General features: G+C 42.5%; 1 protein-coding gene across 1 annotated transcript in view; it reads right to left on the reverse strand.

Moving 5' to 3' along the window:
- Window positions 1-15,769, reverse strand: part of SLC10A7 (solute carrier family 10 member 7) — a 175,630-nt gene extending 159,861 nt beyond the window's left edge. The window contains exons 1-2 of the mRNA XM_060778873.2: window positions 15,444-15,769; window positions 1,719-1,801 (exon numbers count right to left, since the gene is read on the reverse strand). Coding sequence (XP_060634856.1) covers window positions 1,719-1,801; window positions 15,444-15,543 — 183 coding nt within the window. The 5' untranslated portion in view covers window positions 15,544-15,769. The remainder of the gene's footprint in view (window positions 1-1,718; window positions 1,802-15,443) is intronic.
- Window positions 15,770-21,287: the final 5,518 nt, after the last annotated feature.

The raw sequence follows: 21,287 nt of genomic DNA on the forward strand, positions 1-21,287 counted from the left end.
GGCCATCTGTCAGGGGTACTTTGAATGCAATTTTCCTGCTTCTTGGCAGGGGATTGGACTGGATGGTCCATGAGGTCTCTTCCAACTCTATGAATCTATGAAATTGCTTATTTATTTATTTATTTATTTATTTATTTGTGGTATTTGTATACTGCCCTTCTCAATGCCAAAGGGGACTCAGGGAGTTTCATAGGCTTGAATAACAACAAAAACTGGAAATTACTGTCTGTTTGAACTAAGCAGGATCCAACCTGGAGAGGAGAACTTCAGATTCTTGGTTGCAATCTGGCCCTCCCCGCATTCCTCAGGTAGCCATTCCTCACAACCCCTTTGTTAGGGGTTTCTACAGCATTTCTATTTAAATGAAAGCTGAATCCTCTCTCTCTTAAGGCTTACTTACTGGCAGAAAATGTCCAAATCCATATTGTGGCAAGTTAACCAACTGCAAAAAATCTCAGCGCACTAACTTTCAAAATTAAAGTCTCTTCATCAGGCAAAGATGTTTGAAAGTACTGCTTCTTAAACTGTGGGCCCCAACCTCAAATGGGGTTCAATTAGCCCAATTGTTGATGTTGTTATTTATCCCACTTTATCTCCCTGAGGTTACTCCAGGTGGTTTCCATCAAAGTGGCAAACATTCAATGCCATAGAACCAGACAAACAACAAATCAATCAATGCAATAAATAAAACAAGAACAATATAAACATCAAAAGAGTAAAACTCAAATTGTAGTACCTCAATGCTGGGGTCACAAAACATTGGCAACAGTAAAAGGTTTCTGGAAGTCACCTAATAGCTGTTTCACAATTTTACACAAATCTGCAGAGTCCATTGTAAACACTGAACAACAGATTTGTGTACATGTCTAAAACAGCTATTAGGTGACGTTCAGAAACCTTTTATTGTTGCAAAAGATGTTTCAGCTCTATTACATAAAAATAAAATCGGCCTGTTTAGCAAGCCTTATAAATGCTGATTTGTTATCAATAAATGTTTAGCTTTTAAATCTGTTTTATATACCCATATACCTGCGGTCATATACAAATTTCTTGGGTGGAAAGGGGTTGCGAGTGGAAAAAATTAAGAAGCCCTCTATTAAAGCATGTGGAGGAGAGATGATGATGTTAATCTGGATTTTGTCTTGAGAAGGCTTCCAATTTAAACTAAGTAGTTACAATCCACAATGGCCCTGCATTTCCTGGGAACAAGGAAAGTAATAAAAACTGACAATAAAATTTCCATTTAATTTCTCAGAAGAAACTCATTCTATTGTCAGCCTTGACAAAGGCATACTACTGGATTTCCCTATATGTTGACTCACCATTCAACAATTGTCTAGTGGGTCTACTCTAGCATAACCAACTAGATAGCCACTTTAAGTCCCAGATCACTTTTCAATAAGCAGCTGCATTAGGTGTTTCATCAAAACTCAAAAATCATAGAAAATATACACAAAGGTACAATATTATACAACACATAAAACAAAAAAAATCCAAAATAAAACAGAAAATAAAATTAAAGCGAATGTCTTCAAATGTCCACCACTTGACGAGCAATTGTTCATCAATCTTTACTTACAAACACTAATCATCTATTGCTGGTATTCTGATGTTGCTCCTATTTGTCATTGCAAAGAGTCACAAAGATCACAAAACATAAGAACCTGATGCTTTCATCTCATAATCACATCAAAAGAGTAAAACTCAAATTGTAGTACCTCCGTTTTCAGAGAGAGCCCGCTGTTAAAGAATATTGCTGACACAGCTATGTATGTGATGGTGATTTCTGGTTTCAGTGGTCCTAAAAGACAAATAGACATATAAAAGCAAGTCAGTAAACTGATATCACGTTCAATTTATTTGAGACCATCACTGCTTCCTTTACATTTAAAAGAGACATGGAGAATCTGCAACCCTTCAGATGTTGGATTCCAGCTCCCATTCAGGGGCCGCCAACATGGTCAATAGTCATCTATATAAATAATGTAATGTTCTTTTTTGAAATTAACATAACACAAAAACCACCAGATGAATTGACACCAAATTTGAACATATCACGCCAACAAGTGACCATCACTCATGAAAAACACAGCAGAAGGGACTTAAAAAAGCCAAAAAAAATGAAAAATACATTACAACGTGTGTGCAAAACCACATATATAGACACAAACACACATATATACTAGGCCTGGGTAACAACGGAAAAATTTGTTTCTAAAATCGATTCGTTTTTTGGGGGTTTTTGCATTTCGTTATTTAAAATAATTACAAAATTTTCCTTTTAAAAAGTTCGATATTTACGAAATTTTGTAAATGTGAAAAAAATTACAAAACATTAACGAATCGATTTCCGAAACAATAACGAATCGATTCGTTAATGGCGGACGCGACCGCGAAATACGCTAAAAAACCTCCAAAAACTTCTGAAGCTTCCCTCTCCCTCTGTTGTTGACTGTTGGTGTGATATTATAATTTTTTTTACTAATTAAACAAAAAACTTGCCCCAGACATGCGGAAATAATAACGAAACAACCTCAGAACAATAACGAAACGAATACAATAACAAAATACGAAGCATTTACAAAACGTGTTTAAAAATTCGTTTTTTAAAAAAAATTGCTCCAGAATGGTTCGTTATCGTTTTGTAATTAAAAAAATAACGAATTATTAACGAATTACGAATTAACGAAACGAAACCGCCCAGCCCTAATATATACACATATATGCAAATATATACACACACATATACACATATGCACAGACTGGGCCACAGTAATGCGTGGCAGGGGACAGCTAGTAATATCATATGGCTGGAAGAGACCACAAGGGCCATCCAATCCAATCCCCCTGTCATAATAATAATCATTATCATCATCATTATCATCTTTATTTATATACCGCACTACCTCCCCTAGGAGACTCAGGGCAGTTTCCATGTAACAAAACACCAAAACATACAGAGTAAGCAAAACATAAGCATAAAATTATCAAAACAACATATCTATATAAATAAAAATGTCATGTTTGTTTGTGGGATTAACATAGCTCAAAAACCACTAGGAAAATTGACACCAAATTTGGACACAACACGTCTATCAGGCCATCACTCATAAAAACACTGGAAAACACAGCAGAAGAGACTTAAAAAGCCAAAAAAAAATCAAAATATACATTACAACGCATGTGCAAAACCACATGTGTTGCAAACACACATATTTACACATATACACGCACAAAACACATATACACACCCTGGGTCACAGCAATACGTGGCAGGGGATGGCTAGTATACATTAAAAATCAATCTTACCCTATTATTTCGTACAAAATTACTGTTTGGGTCAGGATTTCAGAATGGGCCTAGGCAAATTAAGAGGGTTTGATTGAGGTTAGTAAAGGCAAGGCATAGAGGGGCCAGGGAAATGGGTAAAGTGCAATAACCAGTCCCAAAAATAGGAATAGTGGGGCCTGTGGCTGCTCAATTCCAGGGCCTATTGGGGAACTGACTGGGGTAATGGGTTCAAGGCCAGATTCCAGGGGCTCACGCTAGTCCTAGTCATTCTCAAAGGCCTGGTGAAACCACCAAGTCTTCAAGCTCTTACGAAAAGAGAAGAGGGATGGGGTCTGTCTTATTTCCCTTGGGAGGACGTTCCAGAGGCGGGAGGCCACCACCGAGAAGGCCTTCTCTCTCGTCTCCAACAAACCGTGCTTGTGATGCTGGTGGGAGTGAGAGAAGGGCCTCCCCGGTAGATCTTAGAGTCCGCGCTGGTTCATAGAAGAAGATGCGATCGCGAAGATAGGCGAAGCCCAAACAGAAACACATAATTGAAGCAATCCCAACAGACAACCAACAAACTTCTATTTAAAAGCCTCCAAAGAAGGAGACTCCACCACCCACTGAGGCAGCATATTCAACAGCTGAAACCACCTGGAAGTTTTCCCTAATGTTTAGGTAAGATCTCCTTTCCTGCAATTTGAATCCACTGCCCCACTGTGTCCTACACTCTGGAGCAGCAGAAAACAAGCTTGTTCCCTCCTCAGTAGGACATCCTTTCAAATATTTAAACATGGTTATCATGTCCCCTCTTAACCCCCTCTTCTCCAAGTTAAGCATACCCAGCTCCCTAAGCCGTTCCTCATAGGGCTTGGTTTCCAGACCGTTGACCATTTTGGTTGCCCTTTCTGGGCACATTCCAGCTTGTCAATGTCCTTCTTGAACTGTGACACCTAGAACTGGACACAGTGTTTTGAATAAAGCAGAACTTGGTGCACAACTGTATCTAGACATCTATAGGTTCCCCTACCCCTGAGCTATGACTTGAAAGCTTGAATCTGTCCTTTATACACACACATGGAAATATGAATCCCACTAAAGAGTACCAAAACAAACATACAGAACTGCGAACTGTACTCTCTCTCTATCCAAAAGCAAAAAATATATTCAAGATCAATAGAAAGGAAAGGAAAAGAAGGTTATTTGAGGAATTTGAAACTAAAGACACATGGAGTTAACAAGATTTAGTGCAGGTATTAGGGAAAATGCTGCTGCAAAGTTGCTAGTATGCTCCCTGAGCCCCCAAGCACTATTTTGTAAGAACAAAATTGGGCAAAATGATCCTAAAACAATTCAAAGCACTGCAAGAATGTTCACCGGGGGAGGGGGGGTGCAGGGGGGGGGGGGTGCTGGGACAAAAATGGCCCAACCCTGATTTTATTATAGGGGTTATAATATATATTTCAAAAACCTTTAAAAACATACATTAAATATTAATATATACAATATTAATATATTATGAAAATATAGAATATGAAGGAACTCGTGATCTAGTACCAAAAGCAAAAAAATAAACAATAAGCTGTAACGCCAGATATAAAAGAATGCCCACCTCTATCATTGACTCTAGGAAATTACTGTAATTTAGATTCCATGTCAATCTAAACTATAATTAAACCAGGAAGAACAGAGCCTGTTATATGGACAACCAGTTCAAAGCTGTTCCTATTGATTTTAAACTTCAAATCCAATTCAACTTCAAATCCAAATTCAAAATTAATTATGCAATATTTCACACATAACAAAGGGAGATGGGAGTAAGAATGGAATGGAATTCCTAATCTATTCCTATCTAAATGAATGCTTGGGTAATATATGCAATGGCAGCTAACAGCATGGACACAAAGGGAAGAGCGAATGACAAGAGCTTTCATAACCATTGACAATCTCAAGTCTACTTTAGCATACATGGCAGCCAGGAGTTAGGCATATCTGTTGACTCAGAGTGCACCCACACTGTGGAATTAATGCAGTTTAATGCCACTTTAACTGCCATGGCTCAATGCTAAAGAATCCTGGGAGTTGAGTCTGGTGAGGCACCAGCACTTTTGGCAAAGAAGGTTAAAGACCTTGCAAAACTACAATTTCCATTATTCTGTCACATTGAGCCATGAGAGCTAAAATAGAGTCAAATTGCATTATTTCACAGAGTAGATGTAACGTCAGTCATCAGTGATGCTACAACTACTGTCCAAGTTGTACCCAGCACATTAATTCAACCGTATTATTGGAAGCACCTTAAATTGGCTTTAAGGCAAAGATAAAGGTTTTCTCTGACATTCAGTCTAGTTGTGTCAGACTCTGGGGGGTGGTGATCATCTCCATTTCTAAGCCACAGACCCCTCCAAAATCATGTGGCCAGCATGACTGCCTGGAGCACTGTTACCTTCCCGCAGAAGCAGTACCTATTGATCTACTCACACCTGCATGCTTTTTAAGTGCTAGGATGGCAGAAGTTGGGGCTAACAGCTGGAGCTCATCGTGCTCCCTGGATTCGAACCGCCAACCTTTCATTCAGCAAGTTCAGCAGCTCAGCCGTTTAACCCGCTGCACCACCAGGTAAATTGGCTTGACTAACTGGGAAAGCAGCTGCATTTTCTTAGCAACTATTAACTGATTTTTTGAGTGCTGAAAATATGAAATTCTTAAAGCCTCCTTGATGCTTCTTGAAAATAAAATATAAGATTCACAAAACAAATGGGCAACAGATTTGTTGTACTGATCACATGAAAGGCCCTGGTTCACAACACTCCCAATCTCGCATCACTTTTGTGTCAAGATGGACCAAATTCAATTATCATTGCCTTCTATCTACAACTTTCCTTAAAATATGTAAGTCAAGCTGTTCCGTTAACTCATTTTAGATGCCAATTAGACGTTAAAGTTGTTAACCAAGAATGATAAACTTATTTTTAAGGAAAGGTTTCTGCAAGTGGGAGGGTCACGGTGGTGCAGTAGGTTAACCCGCTAAGCTGCAGAACTTGCTGACTGGCAGGTCAGCATTTTGAATCTGCAGGACAGAGTGAACTCCCATTGTTAGCCCCAGTAGGATAACCCGCTAAGTTGCAGAACTTGCTGACTGGCAGGTCAGCATTTTGAATCTGCAGGACAGGGAGAGCTCCCATTGTTAGCTCCAGCTTCTGCCAACCAAACAACATGCAAATGTGAATAGATCAATAGGTACCGCTCCAGTGGAAAGGTAACAGGGCTCCATTCAGTCATGCCAGCCACATGACCTTGGAGGTGTCTATAGACATCACTGGCTCTTTGGCTTACAAATAGAGATGAGCACCACTCCCAGAGTTGGACTCAACCAGACTTAATGTCAAGGGGAAACCTTTAACTTCTTCAAGTGGACAGCTCCTTTAAGTGTAGGACAAGAAAATTCACATTAATCCCATGGAAGCCACCAGTTAAGCAAAATTGATCCCCAGAATTATGAGAGTATTGAATTCAAACTTAATGATTCACACTTACAGCACTAATGGAGAGGTTAAAATAAGACTTATGGCACTTAGTCACAGACAGATAACTGTTATTTATTTGAACACACTGCGTATTACTAGATCTAACCCACAGATTTTCCACTTTAGGTATAGTTTGGGTTTCCCAAATCCATACTGACTCATCATACTTTATCACAGCTGGGGAAGTACTTAAAACACAAAGTTGTAGAACACTATTGCAGCCACTTTATTCATTTCTTTCAGCCTTGTTGGGGTACATTTGGCTCTTAAACAAGTCACACAAGTATATATTTAAACGGTAGGTGGCAAGTCCTACACTAGAATTGTTTCATCTAAGCCAAGGTCTGCTATAGGACTCATAAAGAAAAAGGAATTATACTTCTTATGTTAGAACCATTTTAAACTCATACTCCAATTTATACAAAACAAACCAAATAAAACACTTGAGCTGAACAAGAGACGGTGTTATCTTGCATTGTGAATGTGTTTGTGTGGTGGCTGTTGCTTCAATAGTAAAGTTCATCATTAATTCTCAGAAAGGATTCTGAGAGAAATGCCAATATTTTGCTTCTATAGAATTAGAGTAGGCACACAACAGATAATGAAAATGTGACGCTCCACAACTACAGCCATGTTCCCAATATTTGTATCCTCTAATCTCCCAGAAACACCTCTTTTCTCAGGAGGACAAAATAATTCCTCATTGCCAAGACCATTGACTTTACATTATAGTCACAACCAACACTCACCCAAACAGTTGAAGGTTGGTTACAGTATTTAAAATAACAATGTTTCAGTAGGGTTACCTTTAAGCAATTGATTCAATACCTATACTAAGGGTCCATCTAATTCTATACAATTTGACTGCTATAGCTCAATGCTATGGGATTCTAGGATTTGTAGTTTGGTGAGGCACCTGGATGATATGGTAGAGAGAGCTAAAGACCTTGTAAAAGTACAACTACAATGCCATGACTTCATAACAGTGAGCCATAGATAATTAAAGAAGGGTCAAACTACATTGATTCCACAGTGTAGATTAGGCATGGGCAAACTTCAGCCCTCCGGGTGTTTTGGACTTCAACTCCCATAATTACTAACAGCCTACCGGCTGTTAGGAATTATGGGAGTAGAAGTCCAAAACACCCGGAGGGCCGAAGTTTGCCCATGCCTAATCTACACTGTGGAATCAATGTAGTTTGACCCTTCTTTAATTATCTATGGCTTTGCCCATGTCTGGTGGAAAAAGTAAAGGTTTTCCCCTGACATTAAGTCCAGTTGTGTCTGACTCTGGGGGCTGGTGCTCATCATTTCTATGCTGAAGAGCCGGCAGTGTCCGTACACACCTCCAAAGTCATGGGGCCGGCTTGACTGCATGGAGCACCATTACCCTCCTATTGACCTACTCACATTTGCATGTTTTCGAACTGATAGGTTGGCAGAAGCTGGGGCTATCAGCGGGAGCTCACGCTGCTCTCCAGATTCAGACCTGTGACCTTTCAGTCAACAAGTTCAGCAGCTCAGCGGTTTAACCCACTGCACCATGGGGGGCTCCTTATGTAGATGGACCTTAAGTGACCCTGGTAACTTTGCATTTAGCCGAGTTCAACCATGAAATTCAATGGGTGATATGGAGCCTGTCATTCTTCCTCAAGTTAGCCTAACACTAATAATTAAAAAACCAGGCAGGTATAATCACATCCACATACAGCCTTCCTAAGCTACACAGACAGTCTGTCTGACATAAGAACAGACTGAAAGATAAGCTCTTGGCTTGCAGCCACCTATTGTGGGGATGTAAGCTCCACTGTGTATGGAGGGCGATGAAACACAAGACTCAGATATGTGTAAACAATCATTGTTCCCCAGCCAACAAAGAGAAGTCACTGCCTCAGACTTTCTAAGTGGATACTCAAAGGCTGTGACGCATACAGCAGGCCAGTATATATGATAGATGTAGCTGGAGGGAAGACTAGAAGTGCTATACAGTAAAAGCCATATGATTTTTCTTTTCGTGTCAGGAGTGACTTGAGAAACTACAAGTCCCTTCTGGTGTGAGAGAATTGGCTGTCTGCAAGGACATTACCCAGGGGACGCCCTGATGTTTTACCATCCTGTAGGAGGGTCATCGCATTCCCCACATGAGAAGCTGGAGCTGACAGACGGGAGCTCACCCCACTCCCTGGATTTGAACTGCCGACTTTTCAATCAGCATTGCATAGATGAGACCCACATCAAAACATGAAATCCTTGTATGTTTCTTACGCAATTTTCACACATAGCCTAAAGGTAATTTTATACACAATATTTTAATAGGTTTGTTCCTGAAACAAAATGTGTGTACACTGGTCCATCAGAAAGCAAAGGTGCCTCTATCTCAGTCACTTGTGTAGACAATTTTAGATATTTTAATATTTTCAGATTTTTGGCATAATACTCATACTATTAAGTAAGAGACAGAAAATGATACAATTCCTTCTTTATGGCCATTTTTTTCTGAAATAAATGTTTTTGCATCATATATTTCTGCAAGAATTTGCCCACTGTGACTAGAACTAACTAAAAGCCTAAACATATTACTGAAATCTTCAAACTTAAGTTTACCCATAGGGAGTGAAGCTAGTCCCCAAGTTACAAACATGATAAGCTCTGTAGGTTGAATTTGTATGTAAAGTTGGAACAAGTACAGTGTAACTCCAGCCATATATATCTTCTGACATTAAGTCCAGTCGTATCCAACTCTGGGGGTTGGTGCTCATCTCCATTTCTAAGCCGAAGAGTGAGCATTGTCCTTAGACACCTCCAAGGTCATGTGGCCAGCATGACTGCATGGAGGGCCATTACCTTCCCACCAGAGCAGTACCTATTGATCTACTCACATTTGCATGTTTTCAAACTGCTAAGTTGGCAGAAGCTGGGGCTAACAGTGGGAGCTCACCCCATTCCCTGGATTTGAACTGGCGACCTTTTGGTCAGCAAGTTCAGCAGCTCAGCAGTTTAACCCACTGCACTACGGGGGCATATATATATATATATATATACACACACACACACACACACACTACCTAAAGCCTACACACACACACATACACATATAAAGCTTTCGGTAGCATAAAGAATGATTAACACCCCTGTGGTGTTGGTGGAGACACCTTTTCCCCATGATAACTCTTCCAGGAGGGAATTGCCTTCTGAAAGATATATTTCTCCCACTTTCTGTTATCTTACCTCCGTTTGTAACTGAGTCATTTGTAAGTCAGATGTTTGTAATATGGGGACTGCGTGTAATTGGTATTGGATTCAGAAAGCTAACTCAGCAAACATGTTCAGATATACTGAGAAAGAAATAGATGAGTAATAAGAAAACAATACTATCTAGTAGTGCTCCCATTCACTGATATGCGTGCATGTATCCCTCTGTAAGAAAACATTACAGTGCGAGATGATTCATCACTCAAGATGAACAGGTTTGGCAGAGTTTTAGCCTTATCATAGCAATAACTCTATACTCAGTAACTCTATAAAATGTTATCTATCTGTCCAACCAAGATATGTAACAAAATGTGATAGGAGAATAAAATATATTTTGAGATGTTTTAAAAACTGCCATTAATTTTTAAAACAACAAAAACTCAAATAGTTAAACTTGTAGGCTCAGATAAACTGTAATTTTTACAAGTTGAGCAGAAAAAAAATCATTTGCCTTGGGTCACTTTCAAAGCTTTTTGATTTGTTTGAAGCCATTCTCAAAACAGAACAGCAGGAATCTTAAAACGCCAACTTACGAGGAAGTTAAAGGTAAAGGTTTCCCCTTGACATTAAGTTCAGTTGTGTTTGACTCTGGAGGGAGGTGCTCATCTCCATTTCTTAGCCAAAGAGCCGGTGTTGTCCGTAGACACCTCCTAGGTCATGTGGCCAGCATGACTGCATGGAGCGCCATTACCTTCCCACCGAAGCTGTACCTATTGATCTGCTCACATTTGCATGTTTTTGAACTGCTAGATTGGTAGAAGCTGGGGCTGCCAGCGGGAGCTCACCCTGTCTCACAAATTTGAACTGCTGATATTCTGGTCAGCAAGTTCTGCAACTTAGCAGTTTAACCTGCTGCACCACCACGGCCCCTTATGAGGAAATTAGTGGGCTTTAATTCCAAATACTTATTAATAGAATGATGCTATACACTTGATTTTGAAAAAAAAATGGCAATAGGATGTGTCAATTAACATAAGGATAAAGAATCTCCTGCCATATTTGCAAGTCAATATTTAATTTTACAGTCAATACAAACAAGGAAAGTAGTAAAGCACTGTACTCAAATACCAAAGTTAATATTCCAACCCATAAACGCAGGACTATCTGTATGTCTTCGGCTTGAAAAATGCAAGAGTAAATATGAACTTGAAGATACAACAGAAACAGAGACTACATTGAGAAGATATTGAAATCCACAAGCATGTGAACAATTTCAATAGAAAGGAGGAAACCTAACCCTAACCCTAACCCTGGACCTCCGAAGACACTTCGGAGGTCCAAAAAATCGGAGGTAAACAAAATCTGGCTATCAGTATTTTTTTTTAAAAAAACCTACAATCAGAGCAGTAAATAAAGAACAACACTCAGACAACAGGAGAATTACAATCAAGAATCAATCAGGGCCAGCTAACATCTCCCACAAAAGAATTCCCCCAGGCAGGAAGCAGCCAGGCTTTGAAGCTGCAAGGCTATTCAATGATAATCAAGCTGGCCAATTGCAACATTCACACTTCCCTCAAACAGACAAGAGTTCTTTATCCCACCCTGGACATTCCACAGATATATAAACCCCACTTTGCCTAGTTTCCAACAGACTTCACAACCTCTGAGGATGCCTGCCATAGATGTGGGTGAAACGTCAAGAGAGAATGCTTCTGGGACATGGCCATACAGCCCAGAAAACTCACAGCAACCCATTGGAAACATCATCCTTATCCTTATATGTACTGATGAGTACGAATGCCAGATTTTCTCAATTAAGTGCACAATATAATCCGATCCTACGCATGGGTATTGTATTTAGTTCTACTAACTTCCTCACTGGTCAGTTCACTGAGACTTTTAAATATCGTGTCAGAAGTGACATGAGAAACTGCAAGTCGCTTCTGGTGTGAGAGAATTGGCTGTCTGCAGAGGCATTGGCCAAGGGACATCCTAGTGTGTTACCATCCTGTGGGAGGCTTCTCTTGTGTCCCCGCATGAGAAGCTGGAGCTGACAGATGGGAGCTCACACCGACTTGCGGAACTGAACCGCCGACATGACAGTTCAGCCGGCACGAGGCATTAACCTATTGAGCCACCCATTGAGCGTTAATACTGTTTTATTTCTTTCACAGAGTAAACATCTCACTACTTATTTTATATGCATCGTGTGTATTTTAAACTGTGACAATTTTAGTATGCATTATAGCGACAAGTTCCTCTTAAAAGGGCCAATGGTAATGTAGTCTGTTCTTAAGACTAACACAAATGCTCTGCTAGCTTGCTGAAACACTAAGGGAAATGTATATACATAATTCATATGTCCCTAGCAGTTCTCTCTCAAAGAAAAGAAGTAATTACCCAAGATTAAACACTAGTAATTTTCCCAGGTGAAACAGATACATTATTTGGGCATAAGGAAGTTAATACACTCGGAGTTAACAAGTTATTTGTTTAAATCAGTCCTTTTGGCTTCTGTAATTAGTTTGAACAAGGCATGTGTCAATTTGGGCCCTCGGGGTGTTTTGGACTTCAGCTCCCACAATTCCTAACAGCCTCAGGTCCTTTCCTTTCCTTTCCTTAACCGGCTGAGGGGGGAAAGGAAAGGGCCTGAGGCTGTTAGGAATTGTGGGAGTTGAAGTCCAAAACACCTCGAGGGCCCAAGTTGGCCCACGCCTGGACTACATCTAGAATTGGTCCTACACTGGCATGGACTTGTGGGAGTTGATGCATTTTGGCACCACTTTCACTGCCATGACTCAATGCTATGGAATTCCGGGAGATGTAGTTTTACAAGGCCTTTTGCCTTCTCTGCCAGAGGTGTGACTACAATCAGCTCTAGTCCAAAGTTTGTTAATATGAAACAAAGTTTGGAAAGAATGTCCTCTCAAGTGTAACTCTGGACAAGAGTTTATGCAACATACAACACTTTTAAGTTTCTACTTTTGCTACATGAAAAAAGCAACAAAATCCAAAGCAAATTTGGGATAAAGGGGTCCAAGGCCAAGCACTATCCTTCTCTCCAAACTCTGAGGTTTGTATTTATTGACCTGTGTTACAATGAGAGTAGAATGGATGCAGTTAGACACCACCTGAACTGATATGTATGGCTCAGGGCTATGGAATCATGTAATTCCACAAGGTCTTGATGCTGCAAGTCATCAAGATCTTGTGAAACTACATGATTCCAGAGCTTTCTAAGAACTACAGAGATACTCACAGGAACACCTCAGCAAGTGAGAGTCCAAAAGTGGCAGGATAAAACATGGAACCTCAACCCATGGCTGATACCGAATGAGAGACTCCCTCCTGAACATACAGAAGGCAATTTGGAAGGAGCTGAACAGACTGCGCTCTAGCACCTCGAGATGAAGAACCAAACTTAAGAAATGGGGCTACAAAGTAGAGTCCATAAGATGCAAGTGTGGAGAAGAGCAAACCACAGACCATCTATTACAATGCAGCCTGAGCCCTGCCACATGCACAATGGAGGACCTTCTTAAAGTAACACCAGAGGCACTCCAAGTGGACAGCTTCTGGTCAAATAAACAAAACAAATTATGATGTCAGAGGCCTATGTTTTGTCAAGATGTTGTTTCTATTGTTAGTTGACATGGTCAGGGGTGATATCCATGTAGCCAAAAGTCACTCCTCTTATTGAACACATGTGCTCTGGAAGACAGAGTGTCAATATACACTACAGAATTATAGTAGTCTTTTCCTTCCATAGTTTCATCCTAGGACCACCAATTACAATGCAGCCCGAGCCCTGCCACATGCACAATGGAGGACCTTCTTATAGCCACACCAGAGGCACTCCAAATGGCCAGCTATTGGTCAAAGGACATTCAGTATAATGCCAAGTTTCTTAACTTTAGAAACACATTATGACTGTACCCTCCATTCGCTTCTGACACAATAAATAAATACAAGGTCTTGAGCCTCCACTGCCAAAGAGAAGCCTCATCAAACTCCAACTCTCAGGATTGCACAGCATGAGCCGTGGCAATTCAAGTGGCATCCAACTGCATTCATTCTACAGTGTAAACAACGCATCCTGATAAGAGTGCAAAAAGACCTTCCCTCCATGCGGAAGTCCTTTCGGCAGCGTGCAACGTGTCAATAAGCATGCAAAGCGCCTGGAAGTTGGGAAACTCAGCTGAGAACTTGAGCATGGCTATCTGGGGAGAGAGATCTCTCAAAGCAATGGTCTAATGCTATACATTTAAAAATTGCTGGATTCCTTATATGCTTCAACAGACCTGGCTTTGCCAGAAGCTCCCCTTGCCTGTTGAAGAGACTTGTTTTGTGGGTGGGTGCATCTGCAATTTTGCACCACTTAAACTGCCATGGCTTAATGCTATGGAATCCTGAGTGTTGTCTTATGTTAATTAATACTGTTACTGTCATAAATGTTGATGTTCTCATAGCACTATTATGGACTATTCTGTGAATCGCCCCGAGCCCCTTTTGGGAGGTGGCGGCGGGATATAAATAAAGTTATATTACTATTATTATTAATCTCCCACGGTCTTCATTCAGTCTTGGGCTGCTGTGAGTTTTCGGGGCTGTATGGCCATGTTTCAGAAGTATTCTCTCCTGACTTTTCGCCACATCTATGGTAGGCATCCTCAGAAGTTGAGGGGTCTATTGGAAACTTGGCAAGTTAGGTTTAGTTATCTGTGGAATATCAAGGGTGGAAGAAAGAACTCTTGTCTGTTGGAGGCAAGCGTGAATGTTGCAATTGGCCAGCTCGGTTAACATCAAATAACCTTGCAGTTTCAAAGCCTGGCTGCTTGCTGCCTGGGGGAATCCTTTGCTAGGAGGTGTTAGCTGGCCCTGACTGAGATATGTATGAATGTTGCAATTTGCCACCTTGATTGGCATTTAATGGCCTTGCAGTTTCAAGGCTTGGCTGCTTGCTGCCTGGAGGAATCCTTTGTTGGAAGGTGTTAGCTGGCCCTGACTGAGGTATGTATGAATGTTGCTATTTGCCACCTTGATTGGCATGTAATGGCCTTGCAGTTTCAAGGCCTGGCTGCTTGCTGCCTGGGGGAATCCCAACCTCACTTACTCACTGGAGACATGGCCATACAGCCTGGAAAACTCACAGCAACCCAGTGATTCCGGCCATGAAAGTCTTCAACATTCAGTCTTATCTGCCAAAGAGTGCTGGTGCCTCACCAAACTAGAACTCTCAGGATTAGATAATATGGAGCCATGGAAGCTAAAGTGGTGTCAAACTGCATTAATTCGACAGTGTAGATGCACCTTGCTCCAAAGCCAAGCTTCCACTTCCAGCTACTCAGAGCCTGGCTAGGTCTCGTTTGCAAACAAGCCAGTGCAGGAGAGCAAGGCGTCCAACCAAGGCACGGTTCCCCCCCCCCCCCCAAAAAAAAAAGACTCACCCGCTTTCACCCCAAAGGCCGGCTCCAGCTTGGCCACGGTGATGACCAGGACGATGCCCAGGATGAACCAGTCCTTCCTCAAGCGGTCCAGGATGCCCATGGTGCCTCCAAGGTTGGAGGGCAGGCAGAGGGGCGCTCCGGGCGTCTGCAAAGAGAGAGCAAGCGGGCAGCGGGTCAGGGCCGGGCCGGGGTCCCTCCTGCAGCCGGGCTTGGCCAAGCGGCGCCCACCGGGCGGGTCCAAAGCCGCTCCCGCCGCGGGTCGGAGCCAGGCTCGGGTCCGGCGGCAGGGAAAGTCCCTCCGAAAGCCGCCATCTCTACCGCCTTCCTCCTAATAGACCCGCACCAGGGAAGCTCTTCTCTTCTCCGGGGATCCCAACAGTGGCTGAGAGAGTGGCACCTTGGCTCTCTGTCCCAGGGCTCAAAGCACACCGAGGTGAACGCTCTCAGGTCTCTTCGTCCCCAAACCGCCGGGGGTTATTTCTCAGAGTGGCACCTTTGATTTTCGGAAGGTTCAAAGTCAGGTTTCAGGCAGGAGGGGGTTGAGTCAAAATGGGGCGTGAAATCACCTTCCAGCTAGTATCAATATGCGTGGGTAAGGAAAGAGACACCCCCTTCGTAGCTGGGCGTGGGTCCTATCTCTGGATGGAGGGAGGGAAAGGTTTCAAAAACTTCCCCCAAAGAATGAAAATACAAGACATGCCAAATATTTCTGGTGCCTGGATCAGGGATGCTCAACCTGCAATGCAGGAGGGAAAGAAGAAGAAGAAGACGACCCGTTACCCTCTTTATGCTTTCTTTCCACCTTCTTTTGCAGGAGAAAATAAGGAAGGATAAGAAAGAAAAGAGAAAGGAAGGAAGGAGGAAGGAAGGAAGGAAAGAAGGAGCAGGAAGGAAAGATAAAGGGGGAAGTAAGGAGAAAGAAAGAAGGAGAAGGAAGGAGAAGGAAGGAAAGAGAAAGGAAGGAAGGAGGAAGGAAGGAAGGAAAGAAGGAGCAGGAAGGAAGGATAAAGGGGGAAGTAAGGAGAAAGAAAGAAGGAGAAGGAAGGAGAAGGAAGGAAAGAGAAAGGAAGGAAGGATAAGGAAGGAGAAAGGAAGAAGGAAGGAGAAGGCAGGAAGTATAAAGAAGGAAGGAAGGGTAAAGGAGGAAGGAGGAAAGATAAGGAAGGAAGGCAGAAGGAAGAGGAAGGAAGGAAGAGGAAGGAAGGAAGGATAAAAAAGGAGGAAGGATAGGGAAAGAAGGAAGGAAGGAAGGAAGGAGGAGGAAAGAAGGAAGGAAGGATAAGGAAGGAAGGAAGGAAGGAAAGAAGGAGCAGGAAGGAGGATAAAGGGGGAAGTAAGGAGAAAAAAAGGAGAAGGAAGGAGAAGGAAGGAAAGAGAAAGGAAGGAAGGATAAGGAAGGAGAAAGGAAGAAGGAAGGAGAAGGCAGGAAGTATAAAGAAGGAAGGAAGGGTAAAGGAGGAAGGAGGAAAGATAAGGAAGGAAGGCAGAAGGAAGAGGAAGGAAGGAAGAGGAAGGAAGGAAGGATAAAAAAGGAGGAAGGATAGGGAAAGAAGGAAGGAAGGAAGGAAGGAGGAGGAAAGAAGGAAGGAAGGATAAGGAAGGAAGGAAGGAAGGAAAGAAGGAGCAGGAAGGAGGATAAAGGGGGAAGTAAGGAGAAAAAAAGGAGAAGGAAGGAGAAGGAAGGAAAGAGAAAGGAAGGAAGGATAAGGAAGGAGAAAGGAAGAAGGAAGGAGAAGGCAGGAAGTATAAAGAAGGAAGGGAGGGTAAAGGAGGAAGGAGGAAAGATAAGGAAGGAAGGCAGAAGGAAGAGGAAGGAAGGAAGAGGAAGGAAGGAAGGATAAAAAAGGAGGAAGGATAAGGAAAGAAGGAAGGAAGGAGGAGGAAAGAAGGAGGAAGGATAAGGAAGGAAGGCAGAAGGAAGGAAGGAAGAGGAAAAAAAGAGAAAAGAGGAAGGAAGGAAGGAAGGAAGGAGAAAAGAGAAGGAGAAAAAAGGGAGGGAAGAGAAGGGAGGAAAGAGAAAGAAGAAGGAAGGATGGAAGGAGAAGGAAGAAAGGAAAAGGGAGAAGGAATGACTATGCTCCCCTGCTTTTCTCCCCCGACCCTAAGCGACTGTCCCTATGGAGTGGGGATCCAGTGCCATGAAGCCTCCCCTCCCCAGTGTAATTGTGGAGGAAGCGAGTGAGCAGCAGTGATGCCCCCGAGAAGCCTCTGCTGCGCGCCTCTTCGAAGCTTTACGGCCGCCTGGCTGGCTGACGCGCGGCGCTTGACGTGGCCGGGGAGGAGCCCAGGCTTTCAGTTCCTGGTCTGGGACACGTGTCTTCGGAGGAGGAGGAAGAGGAGGAAGGCTGGGTCACTGGAGAAGGGGCGTGCGAACCTGTGGCTCGGGTGGAAAGCGTGCTTTCGAGGCTGGTTTAAGCCCCTGCTGAGGGGCATCAAGAGAAGGCATTCCCCATTGCAAGACTTCTTATTTATCATGGAGCATGGGTGCATCTACGCCAGGCATGGGCAAACTTCGGCCGTCCAGGTATTTTGGACTTCAACTCCCACAATTCCTGGCCTCAGGCCTTTTCCCTTCCCTTAAGCGGCTGAGGAGGCTGTTAGGAATGGTGGGAGTTGAAGTCCAAAACAAAAAACCCAAATGCAGTTTGGCACCACTTGAACCACTCTGGCTCGGTACTATGGCATCATAGAGGCACCAGAACTATTCGGCAGGGAAGGCAAAAGACCTTCGAAAACTGCAACTCCCATAGCAGTGAGGCACAGCAGTCAAAGTGGTGCCTTTATTCTGCAGTGTGTGGTGCCAAGCTGCAAATTGTACACCTGAATTGTACACCTGAACCAGAATCCAAGGTGTCTCAATTGAAAGGTTCCATAATTGTGTGCATGAGATACAATGCTGTTATTTTGATTGGTCTAACGATGGCATTACTCCACTGGATTTGTGTTTTTACGTTGGATGAGGATGCCTTCATGACAAGCCCTCGTTAGGGAGAAGAAGGTGGTTGATCCAGGCAGCTGATTTGGGCTGTCAGAAAAATAGCAAATTGTAAGCTATTTAATTTGTGATTGTTGCTTTTTGGGGGCTGAAAGTTAATTAAACCTAACCCTATCACTAAAAACCAAAATAACTAAACATACTTTGGACACATCATGAGACTATAAAAGAATAATGATGGAGAAAGTGGAATACAGTAGGAAAAGCAGAAAATCGCCTTTAAAAAATATTTATTGTGATGGCACACCCGAGCCTTTGTGGAAATTATAGTGTCTGGCTTTACTCGGAGGCTATCTGATGCCTTCTGTTAAGATTAAGGCCCTTAGCAGGCAGAGGCACTTTAGGCAAGGTGAATAGATAACCAAATGAGTTTACTGAAACAAAATAAATAAAGGGTTAACTCCACCCAGAACTATCATAAGGTAACTCGTTATAAAAGGAGAATTTGCTGGTTGCAGGCATCTTTTTGGGGTCTTCAACAGTCTCTTTTGTCTCTGGTGCAAAGCGATGGTTATAAACTGCCTTAATCTTCTTTCCTGTGAAGCTTAGGCTGGCCAAAAGCTTCTGTTGTCCTTTGGACTGCTGGTATAAAAATGCTGCTAAGTGCAGCTGCAGAAGAAGGTGCTAAGAATGCCTGTTTGGATTGCTAGGCCTAGGATATCCAGGCCTCTAAGACTCTACTGCAGAAAGAAGGAGGAGTCCAGCAAAGAGCTCTGTGCAGGGAAAAGGAGTAGGGCAACTGAGACTGGCCTCTGAGCGGTGTTTTAAGCTCCACCCAAAAAACTAATACAGAGGAAGGTCTCTACACTATTGGGAAGCCCTATGAACGGGGGAACTGAAGTAAAGGTGAAGAAGACAAAGCCAAGACTTCACATTTGTTCATCAAGCAAGCCAGAAAAAAGGAAGAAGAACTGGTGGGATCACAAGCCTGAAAAAGTTACAGAAAATGAACATGTCAAACTACTCTGGGACTTCAAAATTCAGACTGACAGAGTTTTAGAGCACAATACTCCTGACCTCACGATCATGTTAAAAAACCAAGTATGGATCATTGATGTTGCAATCCCAGATGACAGCAGGACTGAAGAGAAACAACTGGAAAAGCTGACACGATACGAGGATTTGAAGATTGAACTGCAAAGACTCTGGCACAAGCCAGTCAAGGTGGTCCCAGTGGGTGATCGGCACACTGGGTGTAGTGACTAAAGACTGCACTTAAACACAATCAGTGCTGACAAAATTACCATCTGCCAGCTGCAAAAGGCCACCCTACTGGGATGTGCATGCTCTATTCGCCAATATATCACACAATCCTAGACACTTGGGAAGTGTCTGATGTGTGATCCAATACAACAGCCAACAGAGTGACCTTGTTTGTTGTGTAGTAATCTTGTTGTGTTTCAAATAATTATTTTTTTTTATAGACCGCCTTCTCTCCTCGAGGGGACTCAGGGCAGTTTACACACAAAAAAGGCAAACATTCAATGCCCATAAGCAAATACAAACACATCAAAATAATGCAAAATAATACAAAATAACAACTGTAAACTTATAACAAAAGATCCTGAGTTGGGTTCTGAACCCAAGACCTGAACAGGGTTCCTCATGTCTGGTACCCATGGAGAAATATAGTCTACCCCTGATATTCATTGGTGGTCTCTCCAAGTACTAACCTGAGCTGACACTAGCTTCCAAAATCAGATGAGATATGATGCCTTTAGAGCAGTGGTTCTCAACCTGGGGTCCCCAGATGCTTTTGGCGTACAACTCCCAGAAATCTCAGCCAGTTTACCAGCTGTTAGAATTTCTGGGAGTTGAAGGCCAAAAACATCTGGGGACCCCAGGCTGAGAACCACTGCTTTAGAGTGTTTTAGGCCTCCAGATTTTACAAGACTACAATTCCCAACATTCCTAATCATTAGCTGTGCTGTCTAAAGATGGTTGGAGATGTTTGTTTTGTTTTTGTTTTTCGTGTCAGGAGCGACTTGGGAAACTGAAAATCGCTTCTGGTGCAAGAGAATTGGCCGTTTGCAAGGATGTTGCCCAGGGGACACCCAGATGTTTTGATGTTTTAGTGGGAGGCTTCTCTCATGTCCCCGCATGGGGAGTTGGAGCTGACAGAGGGAGCTCATCTGCGCTCTTCCTGGATTCGAACCTCTGACCTGTTGGTTTTCAGTCCTGCCAGCACAAAGGTTTAACCCATTGCACCACCAGGGGCTCCATGGTTGGAGTTGCCAGTCCAACAGTAATCTGGAGACACATATAATTCCTGCTGCTAGCCTAAATCCAGTTCCTAATGTCAGCTGCACTAAACCTATTGAATCAGTTGGTGAATTACAAATCAACAATTATACAGAGCTCACTGATTTGGCGAGACTAGCTAGTCTAGTTGAGACTAGCAGTTGAATTTTTGAGATCCATACCTTGTTATCTTAAGAAGAATATGGACTTTGTAAATAATAAATAGTCACTTACGTAGAACAGTTGTGCTCTGTGCCCTTTAATGTGTTTCGTCTTCATGTATTGGCTTCCCACCAGACTCTGAGCCAGGAGTTCAGCTTCCAAAACTAGCACGGTGTGTAAATTCGCTCAGGGAAAAAAAACAGTGCCTCTTTCATAATTCTTTGGCAGTTATGACCAGTAAACATTCTGAAACACCCATTTTAATGCCTCTTTAGACAACCTCAATGTGGAGGCTCTTCAATGTGTGAACCAGTTCAGAGCTTATCGATTCTGTAATCTCACCACCCACACTTGCTCTTGAGGAGCAAGAGGCTACTTTTAAAAATCACATGTTTTACTTTCTCATCTTTTCCAAACATGTACAATATCAATTCAGAGAACTTCTC

This window comes from Anolis sagrei, chromosome 5 (assembly GCF_037176765.1).
Source record: "Anolis sagrei isolate rAnoSag1 chromosome 5, rAnoSag1.mat, whole genome shotgun sequence".
NCBI classification, from domain to species: Eukaryota; Metazoa; Chordata; class Lepidosauria; order Squamata; family Dactyloidae; genus Anolis; species Anolis sagrei.